The sequence below is a fragment of the Artibeus jamaicensis genome, unplaced genomic scaffold (assembly GCF_021234435.1).
Source record: "Artibeus jamaicensis isolate MK-2021 breed Jamaican fruit bat unplaced genomic scaffold, CSHL_Jam_final contig_354, whole genome shotgun sequence".
Taxonomy (NCBI): domain Eukaryota; kingdom Metazoa; phylum Chordata; class Mammalia; order Chiroptera; family Phyllostomidae; genus Artibeus; species Artibeus jamaicensis.
In genome coordinates this window covers 16,422,456-16,447,472 of record NW_026521803.1, presented here as the reverse complement: position 1 = coordinate 16,447,472, position 25,017 = coordinate 16,422,456, and the positions used below count along the sequence as shown (strand labels likewise).

Sequence of the window (25,017 nt, the reverse complement as noted above, 5' to 3'; positions counted from 1 at the left end):
ATGACTCCAAGACCTCTGCAACCGGCTAGAAACCTAACTACCCCACTCCCATTGGTCATCTTATGAACTCCTTTCTGTTCCCCTGAATTAAGGGACTGGTGAAGAGATCGGCAACATATAGGAGGGAAACAGGAAGAGTTGTTGAGGACACTGGGTAAAATTATGCACCCAGTCTGAAGAGATAAAACAAACCCTAAGTATAGCAGATTTAAAGAGGAAAGAGATGCATTAAAGACATTATGAGGCCTGGGCTAGACAGCAAAATGACTTCCCAGAGGTGGTCCCCAAATGTGGTTCTAGAAGAAGCCACTGGTAACACAGGGCCAGTCTAAACACTTGATTTTTGTTCTCAACACCAGGCTGCCTCGACTGTGGGTTTACCAAAATGGAACAGATGAAAGTCCCAAGCTGGCTTGGTGAGCTTGAAAATATGAATAGAGTAAAGGGATATGCTATCATTATTCGAAGTGACCATAAAAAGTCTCAGGCTAAAATATTCCAATGTAGGGCAATAAAGACACAGTCACACACATCACTCCCTCTTCACCGATGATGGATCAGTCTGGCCAGGTCCAAGTGCAGCTATTAAAGCACAGGCTCCTCCAGCCAGGAACTGCCCCGCAAGAATTCCTTTGATATGCTTGTTATTCATTTAGGTCACACTCCAAGTCCATCCTGGGAATCATTCAGAAAGTGACTGTATATATCTCTACACTCCACTACGTGTTAGTTTTAAATTTAACCCGAAGGCACATTTTATTTCCTTTTACTTGACACTTAGAGGGGTGCCTCTCCACATCCCTCAGACACTGTCCTCAACTTACTGTATCTTACTGTCATTTAAAAAGGGTTACCTAAGGTTGTGCTTCTCAAACTTTAAAGTGGATACAAATCACCAGGGCATCTTGTTAAAATGCAGATTCGGATTCATTAAATCTGAGGTGGAGCCGGAGGTATTGCAATACTGCTGGTGCAAGGATGAAGCTTCTAACGAGAATCTGGGCATAAAACTCAATCTGCTACAGTGTTTAGGTGCTGTTTGTTAGAGAATACATAATTTAATAAATCCCCAATGCTTAATTTGCCTATGACAACACTAATGTTGCTAAGTAAACACTAAGCAGTCCAACCACCAGATGAGGCAAATTTCAGGCCAGCTTAATCACATCTTTCTGCAATTCTCAATAATACAAGCACAGAAGGGTAACCCTATAAAAGGAATAGAGTTCAAAAACTATCATGGGATTCCTGTCTATTACTCAAACTGCATACCATCAGCTGGCTGGCACTATGGAGTGGTTGTGCCCACTTGAGGGACATTCACCAAAGTATCCAAACTGCATTTTGTTTTAGAGTTGTTCATTAATTCAACAAATATCCAACACCTATTAAGTGCCAGACCTTAAAGGAATGGCAATGTGGAAATTAGCACTCTTTTATCAGAGCAATGGTTCTCAAGAGTTTTTGAACCGTGATGATACAAAAACTCCACTCATCCCATTTTAACTGACACTTACCCCAGTACCTTGGGAGAAGGAGGCAACCTACATACATTTGTTTTTAGCATCAGGAGGCTGGATGGTTCATATTTAAACTGTAAAGTTTCATCTAAAGTCAAATAAATAACAGGCCAAATGTTACATCTATGATAATTTGTAATCACAGGGGAACTTCCACCCACTCCCACTACCTCAATTCAACTACCTGCATCTATGAATGAAAGCACTGATGTGTATTTCCAGGTCAATTTAGAACTCATCAGTTGATTTTTGGACTCTATGTAGAGAATCACTAATTTGATGTAGGCTGTATTGCTTATACTTGACCACAAATGGAACGTTTCAATCCATTTACTTCAGAGCATTTCAGAATTATCTTGAACCACTGCATGAAAAAAAATGGACAAATTGTGAAACATAGAGCAATTTAGATAATCCAATCAGTTCAATAGAGATGTGGCTCTTTGTATTCTCCAGTTAATCCTTAGCTCTGTTGGTCAGTTTTCAACTTCTTAGCCCCTTTGAGATAACTCCCTTACCTCCAGTTCTGATCTCTTTCCCCAAACCCAGTGTCCTAATGCCTCTGGGGTATGTCTTCTTGTATATCACCTATGGGACTACAGTACTGTCAACCAGCCCAATCTCAAGTTCATCAAGTTCCTCCTGAGCTAAACTCTGCCCCCTTTATCTCTGTCACTTGTTTGGGAGTTGTCTTGGACTTCTTCTTTCCCTGTATCAACCATACCCAATTGGATAACAAATGTCTTTGAATATTCCTGAATACTTCTTTTAAATGTGTATCAGATTCCCTTTAAGTTTCATTTACACAGTTTTACTTATTTCCTCTTTCCCCATCGCAAAAACAGAAGATAAGGCAAAGATAAAGAAGCCTCCCACTTTCAAGTATTATTTTTATAACTGATACAGTGATATAAATAAAAGTCATATTGAGATGCTGAAACTTTAAAATGGAACTTCTTAAAGTCCACCTTTTCTGGACCAGTTTATTCCAAAAGAAATATAGAGATAAGAAAGAACAACCTGCCCTGGCTGGTGTGGCTCAGTGGATTGAGTGCCAGCCTTCGAACCAAAGGGTTTGCCAGTTCAATTTCTGGTCGGGGCACATGCCCGGGCTGTGGGCCAGGTCGGGCCCCTGGTGGGGAGCACATGAGGGGCAACTGCACTGATGTTTCTTTCCCCCTCTTTCTCCTTCTCTCTAAAAATAAATAAAATTAAAAAAGAAAGAACAACCCTTCATGGGTTTTAATTTGTGAAATGACTTTGAAGGAAATACAAACTATGTTTTGAGCCTATATAATAAATAGGGGCTACTTGTACATTTTAAATACTCATAAAATTCCATTACTTGCCTGACTGGTGTAGCTCAGTGGACTGAGCGTGGGCTGCAAACCAAAGGATGGTTGGTTTGATTCCCAGTCAGGGCACATGCCTGGGTTGCAGGCCAGGTCCCTAGTGGGGGATGTGTGAGAGGCAACCGCACAATGATGTTTCTCTCCCTCTATTTCTCGTTCCCTTCTCCTCTCTCTAAAAAAAATAAATAAAATCTTTTAAAAATTCCATTACTCATCCTACTTTACAAATGAAACAGATTCAAAGGGCTCACATAGCTGATTAGTAGCAGAGATAAATTTCAAATCCTGCTTGTCTATCAAGCCCTCTGTTTTCACTGTATCAACATACAACTTATAAATTGCTATATACATATTCACTCAAGATAATATTGTTGCCACCATTGTACTTGCTCGGCTTGAAAAGGTTTATAAATATAAATTAGTATAAATGACCTATTTCAACAAGTTTGAAAATTGGCTTCAATATAGGATAATATTGAGAGGTTTCATTTGCATTTCTTCATGTGCCAGTTTAAGTTCAATGGAAGAGAGTAATTGATTTAGGAAGTACAAATGGTATTAACAGTACTCACCATCTCCAGTGCAGAAGGAACTCTAATTAACATTTACAAAGTGGAAGGGGCCCAAGTAAATTTGCCAAAAAGAGGAATATGGAAATTCTGCCCACAGCCAGAACAATGGACATAGATTTGTCAAAACAAAGAACAGTGAAGTGAGGGAAGGCCATTCATCCAGCCCTTGTTATACTTCATGACTACTTTTCCGGTTGCTGGTTTTCTATTCACTCTAACAAGGAAAAAGATTATACAAGACTTAACATTTTGCAAATGTATATTATCCTTCAGCTGAAGCAAAAACACTGAATACAGTAAGTTATAGCATTCAAAATCCAAAGCAGGGAAAACAATCTCCAATCAGATAACAATCTCCAGTATCCAACAGCAAAGCTGCTCATTTCAGGTCTACAAAAGAAATCTTCAAGACTTGATAACCACCGTACATCTTTGGTGCAACTATAAAGTCTTAATGCTAAATTTAAACGAAGCCGTTACTACCCTGAACAAATCAATGTGTTTTATGCTGTTATGCAACATCATCTTGGTTTCCATATTGGCCTGAGGATAGTAAATCAATGACCTACATCTGGACAGCTGGGAAACATCAGTTATCAGACAGGAGGTGAATCCGTCTAGAGTTTAAAGTACAAAGCTGAAACAACAGGCCCTGAATACAGCCACAGAATATTATGCTCAAGACACTCATTTCAACATTTTGTAAGCTAAAGATTTTCATGGCTCACTGCTGGGCTTTTCAGTGGTGAAAACCACTTCTCACGTACTAGGCTACAGGTGTCCAGGACCATGTAAGCCCTTTAGAAAATATTTTAGGCACTTAGAATTTGGTGCTCCTTTTTTACGTGGAAGCCAAAAGCACTTACCAGTCTCTGCAGTTATTGCTCGGGAGCTTCTTCTAACTATAGTTTGTGGGCGGTCCCCAAACCATGTTAAGTGGGTTTCTGCTCTTGCTCTATGCAATCCCTGCTCCCACACACAGTCACCTACCTCTGCACCCCTGAAAATAAAGCTTCTAAGTAAACAAACACAAATTCACAGGCGAAACTCCCACTACTAGTTAATTAAGCACATATTTAAGAACGTGACAATTTTATATATTTTGTTTTTATTTAAACTCTTCTTAGAAACTACCACAGCTGACCGCCAACACCCAGTTTTAGTTATACAGCACATGATTTTTTAAGATAGTTATTTTTACCCACACCGTCTACCGATGTGCGGAAGCGGTACGTACTGCAGGTAGTCACAATCTCCTGGGTTTTACATGGCTACACCCACCGACCGGCTTTGGGCTAATGTTCAAGCCCCAGATCCTACCCGGACAGGTTGTTAAACTCTTAAGACTACAGTTAACCACTCGGACGTTCCAGTTTTACTAGTCGGAAGGGTATAGATGTCACTATTGGGAAAGGAACGTGGGGGTTGGAGTGCAAGGACAATTTGCACAGGTCCTTGTTTGCTCAAGAGAGTCAAGCCTCAACGGCGTTCTGGAACTCGTGAACACAGCCAGAAAAACAACACCGACAGGGGTGGGGGAGGGTAGGGGGCACCACCGGATTAACGGAGTTCAGCGGGATAACTGTGCTCCTCAGGAGCTTACTGCCTTGTGTCAAGGCGGGTGCTGGTTCTCCTGCCAAGATCATCCTCCCCAGCCAGCTGGCGAATCCTGGCTCTTGGCGGTCCCGCGCCGCCCGGGATTCCCATCCTTGGGACTCCGCACCTGGGCTTCGGGAGGAAGCAGTTCTAGGAAGCCTGCAAGGGCCCGCTTTTTTTGCTGTTTTTGCCTACTGAAATCCTGTGTCACCTTCCGACTGGGCATTTTTTCCCTGTGGCCCGCACTCGACAGGTCCAGGTTTCTTCCTGCAATCTTCTTAATATCCCTTCCCCATACTCTGGGCTCCCTCAATATCGTCCGCCCCACGGGGGTGGGCGAGCAAAGCGTGCTCCCCTGGCACTTACACGTGGCCACAGCGGGTCCGGACCGGCTGGTGCAACACCTCGAGGCACACGGAGCAGTCGAAGGACGTGACGGGCAGCTCTGGGGCTCCTCTGCGCTCCACGGCCCGCGGGGTGGCCGAGGCAGGCGGGGATTTGCCGCTGTCGCTGCTCAGCACGGAGCCCATCGCTGCGCGTCTCACCCAGACAGCTGCCAAGAGCTCAGTGCCTGCTGCCGGGTTGTTTTGTTGTCCTGTGGTGGAGGAAGGAAGTCCCGGCCCAGCTGCGATCGCCGCCTCCCAGCGCGTCCAGCAAATGCAGCCCACAAGCAGTCTCAATCGCAGCGCCCAACCTCGGTCTAGGGCAGTCGAAGTGCGCGGCTGGAGTCTGACATTGCCTTTGAGAGCCGCCCTGCTTGGTTGAGGCGCGGGGGGCGGAGGCGGCAACCGAGCCGTGCAAGCTGCAACTTCTCGTGGTCCTGCGAGGATTGAAACCTGAAACCGCGACTGCAGAGCAGAGGACCTGGTTCAGCAGTGAACCTTCCAAGCGGTTGTGCACATCCACCTTCCCCAGGCTCGCAAGTTAAGGAAAAAGCAGTCTGGTCACGCTTTATGGGAATCAGAGAACATCCACTTGCAAGGTGGTGGTCCCATTAATCCTGCACTGTTGTTATCAAAATAGACTACAAAGATGATCGATGACTGAACATCTCCTAAGACAGGACTAATCACTAGCTCAGTCATCTAATCAATACTCCATTAATAGAGCGGTAGCATGGAGTAGTGGAGCGGGTTCTGAAGACCCAGTTTGAATGTCAACACATCAAATGCCAACGCAAAACAGGAATTCTCATGCTAAATTCTTCGATCCCCCTTTCTTCAGCTCAGGATCTATTACTATTGTTTGTATTCTCTGTCCCGTCCTCTTTTTAACACAACCAAATATGTCATTTATTAATTCATGCATTTAATAAGACTTATTTAGTGCCCACTGCATACCATACTCCACTCTGGTAATGGGACCCACTTTCCAACAAGCAAAATGCAGCTCTCCACAGAACTGGAAAAAAACAAAACAACAAAAAAAACCCTCCAAAACTCCAGCTCTGGTGGGGATACTCCGTTGGAACTTCCAGTTCTCCAAGGATGCGATTAGATGCCTAGTGAGGGCACATGAAGGAATCAACTCATGAATGCATAAATGGAAGGAGCAACAAATCGATGTTTCTCTCTCTCAAAAAAAAATCAATACAGATAAAAAAATTATTTAGACATAGAGTTTCATGTGCTTACTAAGAAATAATACAATACTACATAATATAATAATACATATAATACATAATAATCCCATAAACTTAACCCAGTTTCCCTAGACTTGAATTTTAATGAAAAGATATAAGTAATCAACAAATAAGTAAGTGAACAAAATCATTTCGGATAATAAGAGCCATGAAGAAGATAAAACATAGAGGGGGGTTGGATAAGGAGGTCAGAGAAGACTTTTTGAATGAGGTGACATTTGAGCAGAGTCATGAATAATAAAAAGGAGTCAGCCATTCAAAGATTTAGGAAAAGAAGCTTGCTAAGCATTGGGCACAGTGAGTGAGGCGAGAACAATAACAACAACAAAACAGAAAAAAGCAGTGTGGAGCTGGAACATATAGGACCAGGGATGTAGATGGGATGAGACAGGCCTGCTCATATCCAATTTTACAGGCCTGGACCAAGAGTTTGGATTTTATTCCGAGTGCCATGATTTGATTTAGTCTGACTGCTGAATGGTTTCAAAAAGACAGGAACAAAATACAAAAGCCGAGAAGCCAGTTAAGAGGCCAGTGAATTAGTCCAAGTGAGAATGATAAAGGCCTGCACCAGCAAGTTAACTGGGTAAAAGGTGAGAAATGCACAGGTCTGAGATATATTTAGGGAAAAGACCTAAGGTGCTTGCTCGTGAATTGGATATCTTTAAAATAAAACCTGTTTCTTGATGCCACATGTCCCTCTGCTCCCACCCTACGTCCTCTTTAAGGCCAAATTTGTTGACCTGATTCTCCACCTTTTATGTCTTCATTTCTTAATTATCTCTTCTTTATCCAGTCCAACCTGGGTTCCAAACCAACTGCTCTGCTTCCATCTATCTAAAAACTACTTAATCACCAAGGTCATTGGTAGGTGGCCTGGATGTGGCTAAATCCAATAGACCCCTTTTAGTCCTTTTCCTGCTTGACCTGTCAATTATATTTATCAGTGTTGACCACTCCCTCCTTGTAGAAACACTGTACGGCCATTTTTTTTTCCAGGCAGTTGTTTCTCAGTCTCCTTCCTTCACAGGCCTTTCTTCATGGAAAAGCTAAGTGATGGAGATCTGGAGACTCTGTCTTAGGATCTTTTCCCTTCTCATTCCTTCCCTAAGAATCTCAAAAACCACATAGATTTTGTTAACCATCTATATTCCAAAGACCTTCTCTAGGCCACCCAAATGCCCATCTGCTTACTTGACATAACCGCCTAGTTGCTTTAGGCACCTTCAGCTCAACATGTCTAATGATGAACTTATTACAGTAACCTCCCACCTCCAGTTATTTATCTTAGTAAATGGCACTACAATCTATCTGGTAGCTCAGCCCAGATACCTAGAAGCCCTCCTTCATTTCTTCCTCTTTCTCATTCACATAGAATCAGCCACAGTCACAGTCAGAATTCTGCCTCCAATATGTATCTCCGTAGTTCTTGAATTGTTTCATTTTTCTCTATCCCCATGGCCAACTGGCACTTACTTTAAATCACTGCATTCTTGTGTGACCTGTTGCAATAGTTCTTATTCATTCTACCCGTATCCACTGTTGCCACTGTCCAAGCTATTATCCACATTGCAACTAAAGTGACCTTTTGAAAAGCAAATATCTTATGTCACCCCATGCTCAAAACCAGTTAATGGTTCTCCATAACCCTTAGGATTAAATCCCAAATCCTTAACATGATTTACAAAGCCCTGCAGATTTTACTCTTTAATAACTTTAATCAGTTAGGACACTTTTGACAGCAGGGAATAAAAATTCAGCTGAAAGTGCCTGCGTCGATAAGGATGTTTATTATTAAATATAGTAAATTAGTCTGGAGGTAAGCGGTTCCAGAGGTAGCCCAGCAGCTCATGATGTCCTCCAGGCTCCAGCCTCTGGCCAGCCCCAGTGTGCCTCCCGCAGTAATGTCTTCCTCGAGGCAGAAAGATGGCAGGAACTACTGCAATAATCACATTTCCACACAAAAATATCCAAAAACAATTAGGAAAGATAAGGTTTCCTCTCCCTACCTCTCTCTCCTTTTAAGTAAAGTGAATATGTTTCCTAGAGGCCTTCTTCTGCCAACCTTCCCTCACATCTCGTTAGTCGAAATTGGGCTCCGTGACCATTCTTAAACAGTCATTAGCAAAAGACAGGGAGGGTGCTCCAATTGGCTTAAACTCATAATTTATCCCACAGGTCTTGGCCCTTTGGTTATCTGAACAATATAATTTGGGGTTCTTTTACCAAGAAAGAAGAGGATAAGGCAATTTCATAGGTGAGCAGTAGGGTCTCCAAAAATAACATTTTGGGCTCCATGGGCTATCACTCTCGCCCTTACCCTGCATGGTTCCGAATTCTCTACTACTTTCAGTTCTTTGAGTGTACAAAGTTCTTGCTATTTTCAGGGCCTTTATAGTTATTTTGTTTTGTTTTGTTTTGTTTTGTTTTGTTTTGTTTTGTTTTGCTTTGCTTTGTTTCGCTTTGCCTGAATACTTCTATAAACATCCACCACTCTCAACTTCCTTCAGATCTTAGTTGGTGACATTTATCTCATACTATCTTCTTGATTCTTTTCAGAGTCTGCTCTTTCAGAGTTTGCCTTCCAATTAATCCTGCTTGTGGCTACTCCAAAAGTTAGAGATAATGCAAGTAAAGTACCTGGCAGGTAGGAGGTGATATATATATGTATGTATGTATATGTATATATATATACTCAATACTAATCTCATAAGGTAGATATTGTTCCCATTTTATAGTCTCAGTAAATTTGACTTAGGAAAAGGTCACATAACCAATAAATGGCAAAATCATGTTTTAATTCTAAATCTTTTATTTTGAAATCCATGTGCTTTTTCACAAAGACGCTTGTAAAGAGCTGAGAAGTACTAAGAATCTTAGAAAAAATAAGACAAAATTAAATAAAATAGTGCAGGAAAATGGGACTTTGGGGGAGTAGATAAAAATTAAGCATCTGATATTATTTACAGGGTTCTTCATAAACTTATAAAGGTAGCAATGATGAAGAAAATGATGATTGTGGTGTCAGCTGGAGAATAAATTTACAATTCAGACTGTAGGCCCTGAAGGGCATCAGAAATAGAGATTAACCCTGACCAGCAAGGCTCAGTGGGTTGGGCATCATCCCGCAAAGAGAAAGGTCACTGGTTCAATTCCTGGTCAGGGCACATGTCTGGGTTGCATCAGAATGGCCTAATTTCAAGAATTATGTGAGCCAGGAGTGAGCTATGGAAGCTGAATTTTTCACAGTCCCCTAGCATGATCTGATGCAGGAGTCAATGGACAATTCTTTGAGAAATACGATTCCACACGGTAGGCCAACAGCAGATCCTCCAGGTTCCTTCGACAACAGCAGAGACGTCAGGTGTCAGGAGAGTTACTTACATTCATTCCTAAGGTAACTGTCCTCAACTTTGACCAAGCTTTCTCTTTTAAAAAAATATTTGTGTTTACTTATTTTTAGAGAGGGGGGAAGGAGGACAGAAAGAGAGGGGAGTGAAACATCAATGTAAGAGAAAAACATGGATCAGTTGCCTCTCATGCATGTTCCGACCAGGACTGAACCTGCAACCCATGCGTGTGACCTGACCAGGAATTGAACCAGCAACCTTTCACCTTGTGGGACAACACCAAACAATTGAGCCACACTGGTCAGGGCCATGCCTTCTCACACCGCGTGACACTACACTGGTGAATGCCCTAGTGCCAAAACAGAAATATTTCTGAATTTACAAGGACAATTTAAAAAATGCCCATCTATGAACCTCTTGAGAGTAATATTTACAATATTCTACAGAAACACGAACCTCCATGGTGTGATCTTGAATAGTCTTTAGCACACCTCCACAATCTCAACTGTTATTTGATGAAAAAATGAGGCCCTATTCCACCATCACAAATGAAGGACTTCATCACTGTTCTGCTGAAAACAAAACTTAGGAGTGAGTTCATCTGGGGCAGACAGTCAACGACCTGGATCTTCGGCCCTGGTTTCAGCATAACTGTGTTTTCAGACTTGAGTAGTGTCCTCAGTGTTCCTGCTAGCCAGTCGCATTGCTGTTGCTAGGTTCCCAGATAGCATGTCGGGGCAGCTACCCCCACGCCGTTGCGATCATTGAAGTTTACTGCACCCGTGGACAGTTGCATGGTAGCATGTCCTCCAAGCATGCTGTCTCGCTCCAGGATAGCTCAGTGGGCAGCACAACTAGGTAATGTTTGAACAAAATCCACCTTTGAGATGTTCTCTTTCAATTAACATGAGACCATGGCATGCCTAGAATGGGAAAGGATCATAGAGGCATCTGACCCAGTTCTCTCATTTCGCAGACAAATAAATGGCTTCCCAATGAGTTGAGAGCATTTATACTACCTCCCTCAAAATTTCAAATGGACACAGTTGAAAGAAAAATTAAGTCATTTAGTACTTGGAAAGCACTGGCCTATTTACAAGAGATATCTATTTGGGGAGGTAAGATCATAAATGATGAAAAGGTAAGTAACCATAAATGATTTATATGGTAGTTTAAAACAAAATTAGAGCAATATAACAAAGTAACCCAAGAGTAATAGCATACAGATATAAGATCTTTTCGTGATTTTGCACAATTATATAGTTTGCCATTGGACATTATTTTATGACTGACACAACTGAATTTTTTTATTACAGAAGAATGTTAGTGCTTTAGGCTTTAATTTTAAAAACGTAGTTGTTTTCTGTGCTACTTTATAAGGAAATAATATAGATAATATTATAAATAATAAGATATCCTTGGACTAAAGCAGATGTAAACTTCATTATTTTCATCTTACAAATGGAAAACTCAAGCATATAAATAGGCCTCACACACTATTAATTTCTAGCCTATGCCCTCACAGTTTGAAATGTAGGTCAGTTGAAAAATAGACACAAAGAAATTATGGTAGAGGTTAAATTTCAATGATCTGGAGTGCCAACAACTAGTATATGGATTTATGCATAAATTTCTGGGAAGATTAGTGCTAAGAGTTATTCTTTTGTGCCTCAAACTAAGAGAGCAATTTCTCCTCCTAAAAAATAGCATAGCAGTAAGAGTTGCGGGTGTCATTTTTGAAAGCATTTAAAAATCCATACCAGTTGAACCAGGCCAAAGAGCTGCGGTGATTTCAGATGTTGAAATCAGCAATTGTCTTTAAGAAAGTGCTAGCGAACAAAACATTTTTTGTGCTGTTTTTGTTCCTCTTCCTTGCCCCCACTCTCCTCCCCATTTATATTTGCTCTTTGATCCTTTGTATAAACAAGCAAGAAAAGTGGGACAGGCCCAGAGTCATGGTTTACGTAGGAATTAGGAGCCACCGACAGAAGAAGGTGCACACCCCTGGGCCAGAAGGGATGATGCTATGCTATGTGGCGGCTCAGCAAATGCCGTGCTAGGTGTACAAAGCCCTCTCACAACTGATGCTACTCCAGGTTAGGTGGTGTGATGGCTGGATGGGGTCACTCTCTGATCCTTTGCAATTGGCAACAGATGTTAAAGGGAGAGATGTTATGGATCAATGGACACTGGAATTAAGTTTATTAATTTTAAGACTTCAACTGGGATTATTAAAAGTATAGCATTTCTCCAACTTCAATGTAGTATACCAAAACAATATGTCATCCCTGGCGATAAAAATTTATTAAAAGCACACTATTCGACATATATAAAAGTCATAAGAAGAGAATTAATTTAAATCCACAAATCCTTCTTCAAGGTTCTGGGCAATTGTCTCTAGCCGGTTAAGAACATGTCACAATGTGTAGGGGGGGGATTGTCCTATAAGATTTTATGTATTTATTTTTAGAGACAAGGGAAGGGAGGGAGAAAGAGAAATATCTGAGAGAATCATTGAATGAGACTGGAGGACTGAACCCAGGCATGTACCCTGTCTGGGAATCGAACTGGAGGCCTTTTGCTTTGTGGAACAACAGCCAACCAACAGAGCCACACACTGGTCAGGGCACCACAGTTGTTTTTTAGTGTATGTATATAGCACCAATAACTTGTACTGGCCTATTTCCTTTTCCTTTTGATCCCAATATAAAACTAACTTCTCTTCCAATATATTAAACTGGTTCAGTTAAAATGGCAAATGCGGGTGAGGTAAACAACTTCATGATCGGATGCACATAAATACTGTTTGTCAAATTTGAAGGTATTAATTTTTTTAAACATATGAGCCTCAACAAAGATGTTTGCACTCGAAAACTAAGCAACTCTAAATTTGCTTAGATTTAACCATTGTTTATATTTATAATTGCTATTTTTATTTCCTTATAGTTGTAATTAAATATTGAATAATATTAATACTTATAAATATTCTTTATATTTATACTACTACTATTTATTTATATTTGTAATTGCTAGGCATAATATATAAACTAACAAACTCAAAAGATTTAATGACAACACTATTTTATTAAACTTGTTTCGGAGAATTGCCAAGTGAGAATGAATAGTCAAAAGACTAGTCAAAAAAGGAAATTAGTAATAGTGATTTGTAGATAGCAGTAACACAAAAGACAAGTAGACTTTAAATTAAACAATTTTTATGTTAGAGTAAAATGAAATTAACATTAGCTGTGGGTTAACTCCACTCCGAAGATAAAACTTACAGGAATAAAAACTGAGCAAAAAATTTAAACCAACTCACAGTGCCCCAGGCACGTACAAGGTCTACCATAGAAATGATGACTTTTCTATGGCATAGAGGTGCCCTCTTTCTAGCTTTTCTCTGTGTTCAAGTGAATATAGAAAAATCAGGTGACTCTAAGTCAGCAGTTGCAAAGGTAAAGAGAAGAATTGTTTCTTTCACTTTCAGGCTCCTGAGAGTTCTCCTTCAGGAAACAGTGGAAAAATCAATGCCAGATGGCTCTCAAAGAGATGTTGCTAATGGTTCTGCTATTGTCAAATCCCCTGTAGAAAAAAATTTCTTCACAGTTAATCAATACAGCGATGCAAGGGCTGTAGCCTTTATATCTCATGAACCATTGACCTCCACGGTTGGAGGAAGCCGCCTGGCTCAGTCTCACCCACAGGCCCAGGAACGAGCATTTCTCACGGTACCAATGATTTATGACTTGATTTAGACAAAGCAGTGGATGTTTTCCATCCTTTTCCACTTGTTATTTGTGTTGAAATGGTATTTTTGCCAGTTAAAGAAAATTCATAAATAACATTAGCTTCTACTGACAAAGGCACTTACTAGGTACCAATCAAGTGTGAAGTGGATCACGTATGTCAACTCATATTCATCCTAAACTCTGCGACTGGCATTATCATCCCCCTTTGAAGGTAAACAATTGGCACTAGGTCGTGCAGCATCTAAGTGGTGGAGCTGAATGACACCAGTTTCCATTTCTATCGGCTGCACCCTGCATTCTGTTCTAAAATTACAAAATTGAAAAGAAAAACTTTACGAATAACCCCCTAACCCTGGTGAAACTGCTTTCATTTTTGTGTATTCCCCTTCATTGTTGTTCATAGCAAGATTGCTGGAAAGTTCTTTTCTGTTTATTGTTCTCCCCACCCACTCTGTCTTTTCAGTTCAGCAAGAGTAACCTCTCTCTCCTGGCAGTGACTGCACCCAGTACACCTCCCCCAGCTGCCAGCCACTGTTTATTTGCTCAGGGGTGGCTACCTGACCCACGCTGGGCTGAGAAGTCTGTTTCTAGGAATTTCGAAATCCAGACAGATTTCAAAAGATAGAGGAGAGAAAGGGAGGGAGGGAGGAAGAAAAAAATGAATCAGTTTCTCTCGACATCAGCTGTAGCATGCAAAATTCAGAACCTATTTGTAGTCGTGTTCTTTATAGTACACTGCTGAATTGAGACAGCCTTTTGGCAGCGAGAAAAAGGAAGAAGCTCCAGAGTAATGTGGAGCACGAGGGCCCTTGGATTCTCTACAGTGTTTCAGCCTTTGGCTTATCCCTGAGCCCTAGCTGGGACTTTGTCCTTAGATTCTGTGAAAAGCCCCAATTTTCTAAAGAGTTTTCGCTTTTGCTTAACATAGCTAAAGTTGGCTCTTACCACTTGTAACGAGAAGAATCTGAACTAATAATTTATTAAAAATTTATAAATGCTCTAAGCATTTTTTCAATTGTCTCACAAGAACATTGACAAGTCTAGAGGGGAGGTGGAGTGACTCAAGTCTGGAGACACCCCTGCCATCAGCTGCTCCCAGACAATCGCATTGTTTAACCTGTCAGGAGACTCACTGGCTCACGCACGAGACTCACTGGCTCACGCACGCAGCTACCACCCCAGAGGAAATGCGAGCTTCTGGGCTAACTTCATCCAGGGGTGCCAGCACCATTTCCCACTATCTTGCTCTCTCCATGGCCGCCTCCTTCTTAGGGAAGAGGTAAGATAACTGCCACCTATGAGTTCAAGGTAACTTTCCTAGTATCCCCAAAGCATTTTTCATAGTCCTTAATTCTTGCAACAATTGGCAAGGGCCATGTCAGGTATTGAGGTGAGACCTGAGTTCTTGAACTAATATCTGGAAATCAGGATGGAGATTCATCAGGGTCACTTTCCTGGAGAACACGACTGCTTACTAAGGGTGGGGGTGGGACAGCTGCTGGAGTCTGCTCTTGTCCTTTGGGCTTGCTAGCATCTTTACACATGCCCCCCACCCCCACCCCCGCTGAGAAGCAGTGGGTACAGGATGAACAGCGCTGCTGTGGAGCCAGACTGCCTGAGATTTTTCAGATTCTTGGTTTTCCTTTGAGTCTTCCTGTCCTCAACAGCAGCTACCCCTGTCACATGCTTTGCTTAAAGAAGGCACTGGAGTCTTTGTCTGCACCTCGATACTGATAACTGCCCCTTCTGAGACAGCCAGGAAGGCCAGGAATAAGCCACGGAGTTCTTGCAGTAGGTGATCCTCTTAGCCATTGGCAAGCTGAGCCAAATTTTATCTGGGATGCATCTGCTGCTGTAGCAACTTGACATTTTTCTTGGCCTTTTATTTCTCAGCAGTGGTACTGAATTTGAAGATGGTTGGCACATAGTAAGTACTATGCACATGGCTGAGAGGCAGCACAGTTAAGGACACAGAACTCTCAAAACAGAATGCCTAGGCTCAGATCCCGGCTTTGGCACTCACCAGCTGTGTGAACTTGCATAGCTTACCTCACCTCTCTGTGCTTCATTTGCTTCTTCTGTAAAACAGAGTGGTAATGGCATCTACTGCATAGTCTTGTGGGAATTAAATGAGTTAATGTGTGTGAAACACTTTGGAGAGTGGCTAGGACATAATAAGCCCTCTCTAAGTATTTCCTGACATTTTTATTATTATCATTTATTATCATAGGTTGAATTCCTAGGAAATAGACTCTGAAATAGGAATATATGTACAGGAAAGTTATTAGGTAAAACTTCACATCCCTGCCTTCCTGTAATTTTGGATGCAGGCTTTTCCTGAAGACAAGCGTAATCCAGAGGTAGGACAATTGCCGGTGCCCATGAGCCACTAGCAAACATCACTCCTGGCAGGTGGCAGGAGTGAGTGCCTTGGCCGTGGAGCTTAGAGCTACATGGTGCACTGCAGCTTCCACTACATATATCTTCATGCATGACCCCTCTAGTATGAAATGCATTCACCTAGGTCAACCCAAAGATGTCCAACTGTGGTACCGGTGCTAGGTTCAGCAATCTGTGCATTATATTATCTCTATTAATTCTAGCTGTAGTTCTTCAGGAGACCTATGTCTGAATGATAAAGTACTCCCAACACCCCGATGTGCAAAGAACTGATTAAAATGTTGGGCAATGGGAGGTAGAGCAACAGTATACAGTCCAAAACACATCATATCCTATTGGACAAGAACAGCAAGAGCTCTCTGCCATGCAGAGAGATTTGGTTAATTAATCTGGGGCTATACCCCTGACAGGAGTGCTTTTTTCATTGCCCTAATTGAGCCCTAGTGCTACCCTCTGGGATGACCTATCTCTTGTGTCCAAAGTCCTCTTCGGTCATATCGGGGGTGAGCATCAGTCCAAAATCCTCTGCTAAGGGCTCCGTCTATCCAGCAACCTATTTCTTGATGGTAGACTTCCCAGATCATGGGATTACTTGGGGATTGAATGGTTGCAAGATGTTGAAAGTGAGGACACTGCCAAAAATCCTCAACAAACTTCCCTTATTTGCCTGAGGTAAGTCATATCCATCTTCAAAACAAGAATGGTCTAAATCATTTAGGCTTGGGATCCTGAAGTAATAATTGGGGCAGGGGGTGGGTTTGTCGGGTTGGGGTGTACCCCTACAGCTGTCATCAGTTTCTTAACTGTCCGGTTGCTCTACAACGAGGAAGCAAGTAATTGATGTTGGGCAGTGATCCGAACACTGCCCCTTTAGTAATTCAACTGGAGGAACTGGTTGAATGAGCAAGATAAATAAAGCAGTAGTGAATTTTGAAAATTTTGCAAGCTGATTTTTTTCCCCCAATCACACTCAAGAATCCCAAATTGTACTTTCAGTCCTAAGAGTTGCTTAAAGAGAATGATCTGTTTTAGAAAATAGTTGAGGTAAAGGCTTAACAGGGGATTATGTCTATGGCAGAGGACAATGAGCAAATTAATTTATTTGCTCTTACTTGGCTTATGGTTCATTTTAAGTTAGATGTTCTGGTTTTAGAATTATTAATGTCAAGTGTTAACTAAAAATACAGTAATTGATGGTCCAGTCTGTCTCCCCAGTTCGGGCCCTGGTCTCATTCAACCTGATGGATGTGACATCTGGCATATGGTCTTAAACATGGTAGGAACATGATGAGAGTTTATTGAATGGCAAGTGGAAGTTCCTTGTAACTAGCCACTCAAAGTTACTTCACATTACCTCATAATTTTAAAATGAGCTCTGCTTGGAAAGAAACTTTTCCTTCTCTCATCTATCTACATAACTAACATAAAATGAGGAAATATAGAGGGTTCTCAGGAAATTAAATTATTAGCAATGCCAACATAATTTTACAAGCAAACAAAATCTAAATGATTTGAAAGTAGTTAAAAACTATTTGCTTAAGATGTATAAATATGCCATCTTTATTATATTGTGATAATACTGTTTATGGGAAATGTAAAAATGAACCTGTTTTCCAAGGTTTTATCTGTTTATGGAAGACATAGAAACCTATTAACAATCACCATTTAAATTTCATGGACCGTCAACCCCGCAGTCACTGACTCAGGGCTTCCTCTACCCTCTTCCAGTTTGACCATAGGTGTTTCTGGGGGCTATCAGAGGTAACCTGCATACGCTTACAAAAGAGGCTGCTCCCGCCGGGCACTATCACTGACTCACAGTAACTCCTTTGCCAGGTGCCATCACACTTCACTGGAGGCTGCTGTACACTCCAGCAGTGCTGCTCCGATATTGCGCCTAACATATGGCTGCTTTGCCTAGTACGTCTACAGGGTCAATAGGCACCACTGTCTCTATTGGTTGTTTCCACTGATAGGAGTATCTTTCCATATTAACAAATACAATTATATAAAATAATTTTCTTGGTTCATATTGTTATTTGTACATATCACTACATATTTATATGATTTTATTATATATTTTAATGGCATTATATGTATAGTACATAGTTGATTCAACCAATTTTCTATTATTGAACATTTGGTTATTTTAATTTTTTGCTACAATAGATAATACTGCAGTGAACATCCTTGCAGTTGAACATTGAGCATTTCTTAATTTTTGCTGTAGAATCATAAGAGTTAATGTAGTGGCTTACATGTTTTTTAAAAACAAGGAAGTGATTTTACAAGTAGTTCAAGGACTGAATAGTTTTTTAGAATGTAGAAGACCAACTGATAAAAATAGAAAACACTAACAATCATACCATGTATACCAGCTTAATTACCAGCTACAACAATTCAAGGAAGAGCTGTTCAGTGGCCTAGAGAGACTATCTTCCTGACTATGTTGGTTTTGTTTAGAAACTGCTTACTATCAAGTAAACAATGTCGTTTTGGAATAATTTTCAGATGTTTTATTGCTTTGCTGTAAGTATGTAATTCATTCATTTGAATCTGAAGAAAAGTACAACTAAAGAAAAACTAGAGGAGCTTTCTTTAATTGTGCCATTTTTTAACTGTTAAGTTGTATAAACATTTAAACAGGAGAAGTAGAGTTTATATAAAAGCACATTCCAGAGACCTAATAAATGAGAGCTCTAATAAGAGCAAAGAAAAGACAAGGAAGTTTCTAGAGCAGAGCTGGCTGTTTGACTTGCTAGGACCATAGGAAAATTATCAGCTAAAAAATGAAAGTTAGGAAGGAGGCTTGCAGTTCTCAACATTTGTGTCAGTTCTGCTTTATTTCTTCTGCTGGTTTCTTCTCTGTCAACCATAACTGCCATAACTAAACCTGGTTTGCTAGGGGCAAATCTCAGGTCAATTCTCTACGTGGTTTATTCCAGTTTCATTGTTTTTCTTTTTTTTTAGTTATCAGTTTTGGAGAGAGGGAGGAAGGGGGGAGAGAGAGAGAGAGAGATCAATTTGTTGTTCCACTTATTTATGCATTCATTGGTTGATTCTTGCATGTGTCCTGATCAGGGATTGACCCTGAAACCTTGGTCTATAGGGTTGATGCTCTAACCACCTGAACTACCCATTCAGGCCCCTTCATTTTTTTTCAGAGACGAGTTCTGCTCACCATAACCTTTACTCACTGATAGGAAATTTCTCTAAATCCAGATAGATCTCTCTATTGTGACCACTAAATTGGGTAACATACAAATTAGCTTCCTGCCTAAAATAATAATATTATAGTTATCATTGGTATATACCATGCACTGGAGTAAGGCCCTTACTTTCATTATTTGATTTACTTTCATTATCCTCACAATGGCCCTAGGTTGCTGTAATCTGCAAGTAACAGAAACCTGACTCAAACCTGTTTTTATAATAAGAAATTGTATTGACTCATATAGCAGGAAGTTCAAAAGGAGTATTGGCTTCAGGCATAATTTGATCAGGATTCTGGCTCCATTTCCCTGCAATGCTGTTCAGTTCTGTCAGCTGTGTTCTAAAGCTGATTTCCCTGGTGGTGTGGAATGGGTGCGGGAGGCAGTCGGGGCTACTTATGTGCTTTTTGACATGTGGAATAAGAAAGAAACTTACTGTGGTTTGTCTAGCAGAGCATGGAAAACATTTTCCAAAAGCCTTCGTTAAATTCTTTGTATCATTTAGCTGGGGCTGCTATAACTAAATACCACAGTCTAGGTGGTTTAAACAAAAGAAATTTATTTTCTCACAGTTTAGAGGATGGAAGTCCAAGATCAGAAGCCAGCATGGTGTAGTTCTGGTGAATACTCTCTTCCTGGCTTGGAGCTGGCTAACTTCTCTTTGTTTCCTCACATTAGAGAGAGAGGTGGAGTGGGGGAGAGAATTTACAAGCTCTCTGTGTTTCTTCTGGAAAGAACCCTGATTCCACCATGAGGGTCCCACCCCTCATGACCTCATATAACCCTAATTACCTTCTGAAGGCCCCCTCTGAAAATACAAATACCATAACATTCGGGGTTAGTGCTTCAATATATGAATTTTCTGGAGACACAAGTTAGTCCATAGCATCCTTCTTCATATCTTCTCAGTCATCCTTAGGCCAATGATTTGTGAGGAGAATTTGATTCTGGTGATTGGCTCAGATGGATCAGCTGAGGTGAAAAGAATTTGAGGGAATTAACCCCAAAGACTACAGTAAAATAGGTACATTTTTGAAAATGAGGAAACAATCTGCAATGTGTCAAGTAACCAGCCAAGTTCATAATTATAATGAGTGGGAAAGCCAAAATGTAAACACGGCTGATTTTTCTTAACGTTTTATTTATTCATTTTTAGAGAGAGGAGAAGGGAGAGAGAAAAGGAGGGAGGGAAATATCACTCCATTGCTTATTGCATACCCCCAACTGGGGACCTGGCCCACAACCCAGGCATGTGCCCTGACTGGGAATTGAACCAGTGGCCTTTTGGTTCATGGGCTGGTGCTCAATCCACTGAGCCACACTAGCCAGGGCTCAACTAATTCTAAAGCCCTTGTTCTTTGAGCTACCTGACAGTAATGTCTCTTATATGCTTTTTTACTTTGATGTTTATCTATCCATTCCAGTTTAGGCTAGTTTCTCTTGTGATAACAAGAGATACACTGTCTCTTAGAGATAACAAGAGATCTTGTGATACACTGCCCTGGCCCTTGCATCCTGAGTGGACAACCCAGGATCCTGAGCTTCATGCCCCATCTTGGTCTTCAGGCATGGAAGGCCAGGCCTACACATAAATAGTTCCCCACTGCTCTTTGGATGGCTATTTAAGGCTGTTTGAAACAAAGTTCTTACTTTTTAAAGGTGCTTTAAGTTCTTCTCACTTAGCTTCATTGGTGGAACATCACCCTTCCCCTTTCCTGAAATCTCCTCTCGTGTCAAATCCAGCTGCTGGCAGAACTCCAAAACATTCCTTCATTAGATCTCCCTGCACTGATTTACACTGTTCAACCTTACTGGAGATCTCTGACTGGATTTTGTGACCCTCCTAGTGGAAAAAAATTAGAAAACTAAATAAGAGGCTATTATACTGTGATTTATTATAAGAAATATATATTTGGGTTTTATCCCTGTTTCTCTTTCGCAGAACCCCTAAAACTCTTGGAATTTCTTAAGTGATAAGAGCACTGGGAACATCTTTTGTTTTTCTATCCTGGGTTCCTGAAATAGCTCCAGAGCCATGAAAGTGAAAGGAATGTCTTATTATTCATAATGAGCCTTTTTAAACCACACGTGAGTTGACGTTACTGAGGTGACTTTTGGAAAGCTTCTAAAGAATGAGGATTGGCCAGGTGTTGAAAGACAAATACCATATGATCTCACCTTTAATAGGAAGCTAAACAACAAAACAAACAAGCAAGCAGAATAAAAACCAAGATACTGAAATAGAGAACAGGGGGGCAGTGACCAGAGGGGAGAGGGAAGGAAATTTAAGGGGGAAAAAGGGGAGGGATTTGGAGGAACAAGTATGAAGGACACAGGGATGAGGACTGGGGGGAGGAAATGGGAGGGAGGTGGGGAGCACGGGGCAGGGGGGGCTGGGATGGGAGAAATAGACAAAAAACTGTACTTGAAAAATAACTAAATAAAAAAAAAAGAATGAGGATTGGTTGCCAGGGCAACCAACCGTGATTAGAAGGATGGAACCTTTAAGATCCTCTATCTTAAACTTCTAGGAAGGAGAGAGGGGCTAATGGTTGAATCAATTACCAATGGCTAATGATTTAACTAATCTTGCCAATGTAAGTAAGTCTCCATAAAACCCTAAAAGGGAGTTTGGGGAGCTTCTGGCTTGGTCATCACGCGGAAGTGCTGGGAGAGGGGCGTGCCCAGAGAGAGCATGGAAGCTTGGAGGCCCTTCCAACATACCTTGTTCTATCAATCTCTTTCATTCGACTCTTCCTGAGTTATATCCACTTATAATAAACCAGTAATCTAGCCAGGACTCTTTTCCTGAGTTTTGTGAGCTGCTCCAGTAAATTAATCAAACCTGAGGAGGTGGTCACGAGAACCTCCAATTTATAGCTGGTCAGTCAGGAGCACAGGTGACGACCTGGACTTGTGATTGGCATATGAAGTGTGTGTGTGAGAGAGAGGGGAAAGTCTTGTGAGACTCAGTACTATTGAAATAAATATCTAGGCCCAAGATGGAGCGACTCCTGCCTGGGTGTCACACCAGCAAAATAAAAACTTAACACTTTCAAGTCCCTGTAAATGCTGCACTTGACCAGAAACACAGTATATCCAGCCAGGCAATCTCCATCCGCCAAGACTCTGTAATGATTTTCTTGATCTAAATGAGGTTAGATAGGCAACCTCGGCCAATCAGCTTAAGTCATATATTTTTTTCCTTACTTCCAGATTGACCTGCTAGCCTCGCATAAGGAAAGCTCAACCTCCAAGCCAGTCATGCCTGGTTTCCATGTTGCCTGTTCTAACATTCTACAAAAGTCATCTATTGCCCAAATATCCCTTGGGAAGAGTGCTTCACTGTTTGTGAGGCTCCGCACTTTCCCGTACACAGGTTATTGTCCATCAAACTGGTTACCAAGTTGTTTTGTTTTTGTTATTTGACAGCCCTTAGCCTGTGGGATCTGATGCTATCTCCAGGTAGATGGGTCAGAATTGAGTTAAACTGTAGGACACCCAGCGGGTGTCCCAGAAGTGCTAGTATGTGGAAATCTGGTATCAGAGGTGAGGCAGTAGTCTCAAGGAGTATTGAGAAGTAGGAGAGACACACAGGAGTATGGCTTTTTTCCTTCACAAAAAGGGGTTTAAGTCCTTTCTGCTCTTTCCTGGATGAGTGACTTAGGACAAGTTGCTTAAACCCTCTGAACATCAGTGTCCTCCTTTGTAGACTGTGGATACTAATACCTATTTCATGGGGTTATTCTGAGAAATCAGAATCCACATGTGACAATGCCTGACAAGTAATAAGTACTTAATAAGTGGGAAGTCCTTCAAGTTCCACTTCCTTCATAAGTTTTCTTTTATCTTCCTAAAGTTGTTATTCTTTCTCTGAACTGTCATTAAAATCACAGCTAACAGAATTAGTTTGATTATTAGCCAAGTACTATGTTGAGATAACTCTTCTGTTGTGATAACTCTTCTGTTAATGGCTATTTAAAACACTTAAATATTTAACTTTTCAATTAGGTTATAAGCAACTTGCAGTCTGCATTATGTAGCTATGTTTTGCCCATGTATTTAAAAAGAATACCCAGTGCAGAACTTTCTCTTCTTTAGGGATAGTTAACCCTACTTTAATATGCTAAGTAAATAGCAGCCATTCTCAACTACAAGGCTCACAATAGAGAAACACATTGGAAAACTGTCTACCCCGGCATCCTGAAGGATTGTAGGGGGTATTGTGCATAAGGACACAAATCCTTAATGCTGTTCTGACATGGATGTGGCTAGTACTGACTCTGAGATTCCCAGTGAATACAAAAGCATCCTGCTTAGCACTCACTCCTCAGGTGGTCCTGGACCACTGTTCCCATTTTAAGGTCCTTTTACCCCAGTTTATAAAGGTGACTTTTGTTTTTGTTCCTGTTGCAAAAGTTGTTTTCCTGGTATTCTAGGGTTTCCTGGTATCCCAAGCATTTCACATGAAGAATGGCATAATTTATCATTCTGATCAGGAACCTGTTAAGCATGAAAGAGGATGCTATTTATGCTTGTATCAAGACCACAAGGACCACACAGTACTGTTCCAGGCTACCTATCAATACCTTTCCTGGTACTGGAGCTTTGTCTTGATTAGTCTGTGTTCTCATGCAGGACCAAGGGCCGGTGAAACCCAGTTGTTGGTAAGTGGAGGTTGCCAACAAACACCAGATCTCCCAGACACTGATCGCTTTACCTAAGGGCACTTGTACTGTGCCTTCCCGGCTGGACTTGTCTGTTGAGCCAGACTCCCACCCCTTCCCAGAGGAGTGAGTTTGGCCAAGTCCCAAAATTAGTGCCTATTTTACTCTAAGAAAACAGCCCTGCTTCCTGCCACAGGGCAAATGCTGCTGTTAATCCAATTATCTGGTTAAAGTACGAGCAGTCCTCAAATGAGGGAACATAAATACAGGGTTCTTTGCACTCACAGGCCTTTGCCAACTTCACTTGTGTTGTAATCTGCAGCACTCCCAGCCCAGCACAAAATGGGTCATTGGGTCAGAATGCTCCTCTGAGTTCCAGCAACCACATTGTTGCCTTGGCTGTGACTCCCGAGCAGCTTTTCTCCCTCCCCAGCTTATCCCCTGGGGGGGTCTCTCTCAATCTCTCTGCCAAATCATTGACTTTGGTTTCTCCAATTCCTAGTCTGAGGCACCATTTGGCACCAAAATATGTCCCGAGACATTTCTGTCAATTGTTATAATTTATCCTGTAGTTCAAAGCACTTTCCATGGGATGCCATGTTAAAAATGCATGTTCACTTGAAGGGAAAGAATGCCAATTATGACACATAGAACATATTATGTTTGGGTCATCACAATACTGATACTTCAAAGTCCAACACGTTTAAAGTGGGGGGTCACTAGACACCATTTGCCAAAGGGCTATCAGTGTAATTTCATCTCTGCGAGGGTCATTTTTAGTAAGTAGGAGGACAAGATTAGAAGAATCCAGTTTTTAAAAAATCTTCCTTGAAGTTAATTCAGTTCCCTTTTCCTGGTCTGTAGCTCTCTCCACTTCTGCACATTCAGGTAAGTTCAATTCGACAAGCATTTATTGAGGCCAACTTTGTGCATGTGCTATACTAGGCACCGGCGATA

General features: G+C 41.3%; 1 protein-coding gene across 1 annotated transcript in view; it reads right to left on the bottom strand.

The window, feature by feature from the left end:
* Positions 1–5,852, bottom strand: part of RNF125 (ring finger protein 125) — a 35,249-nt gene extending 29,397 nt beyond the window's left edge. The window contains exon 1 of the mRNA XM_037153778.2: positions 5,407–5,852. Coding sequence (XP_037009673.1) covers positions 5,407–5,570 — 164 coding nt within the window. The 5' untranslated portion in view covers positions 5,571–5,852. The remainder of the gene's footprint in view (positions 1–5,406) is intronic.
* Positions 5,853–25,017: the final 19,165 nt, after the last annotated feature.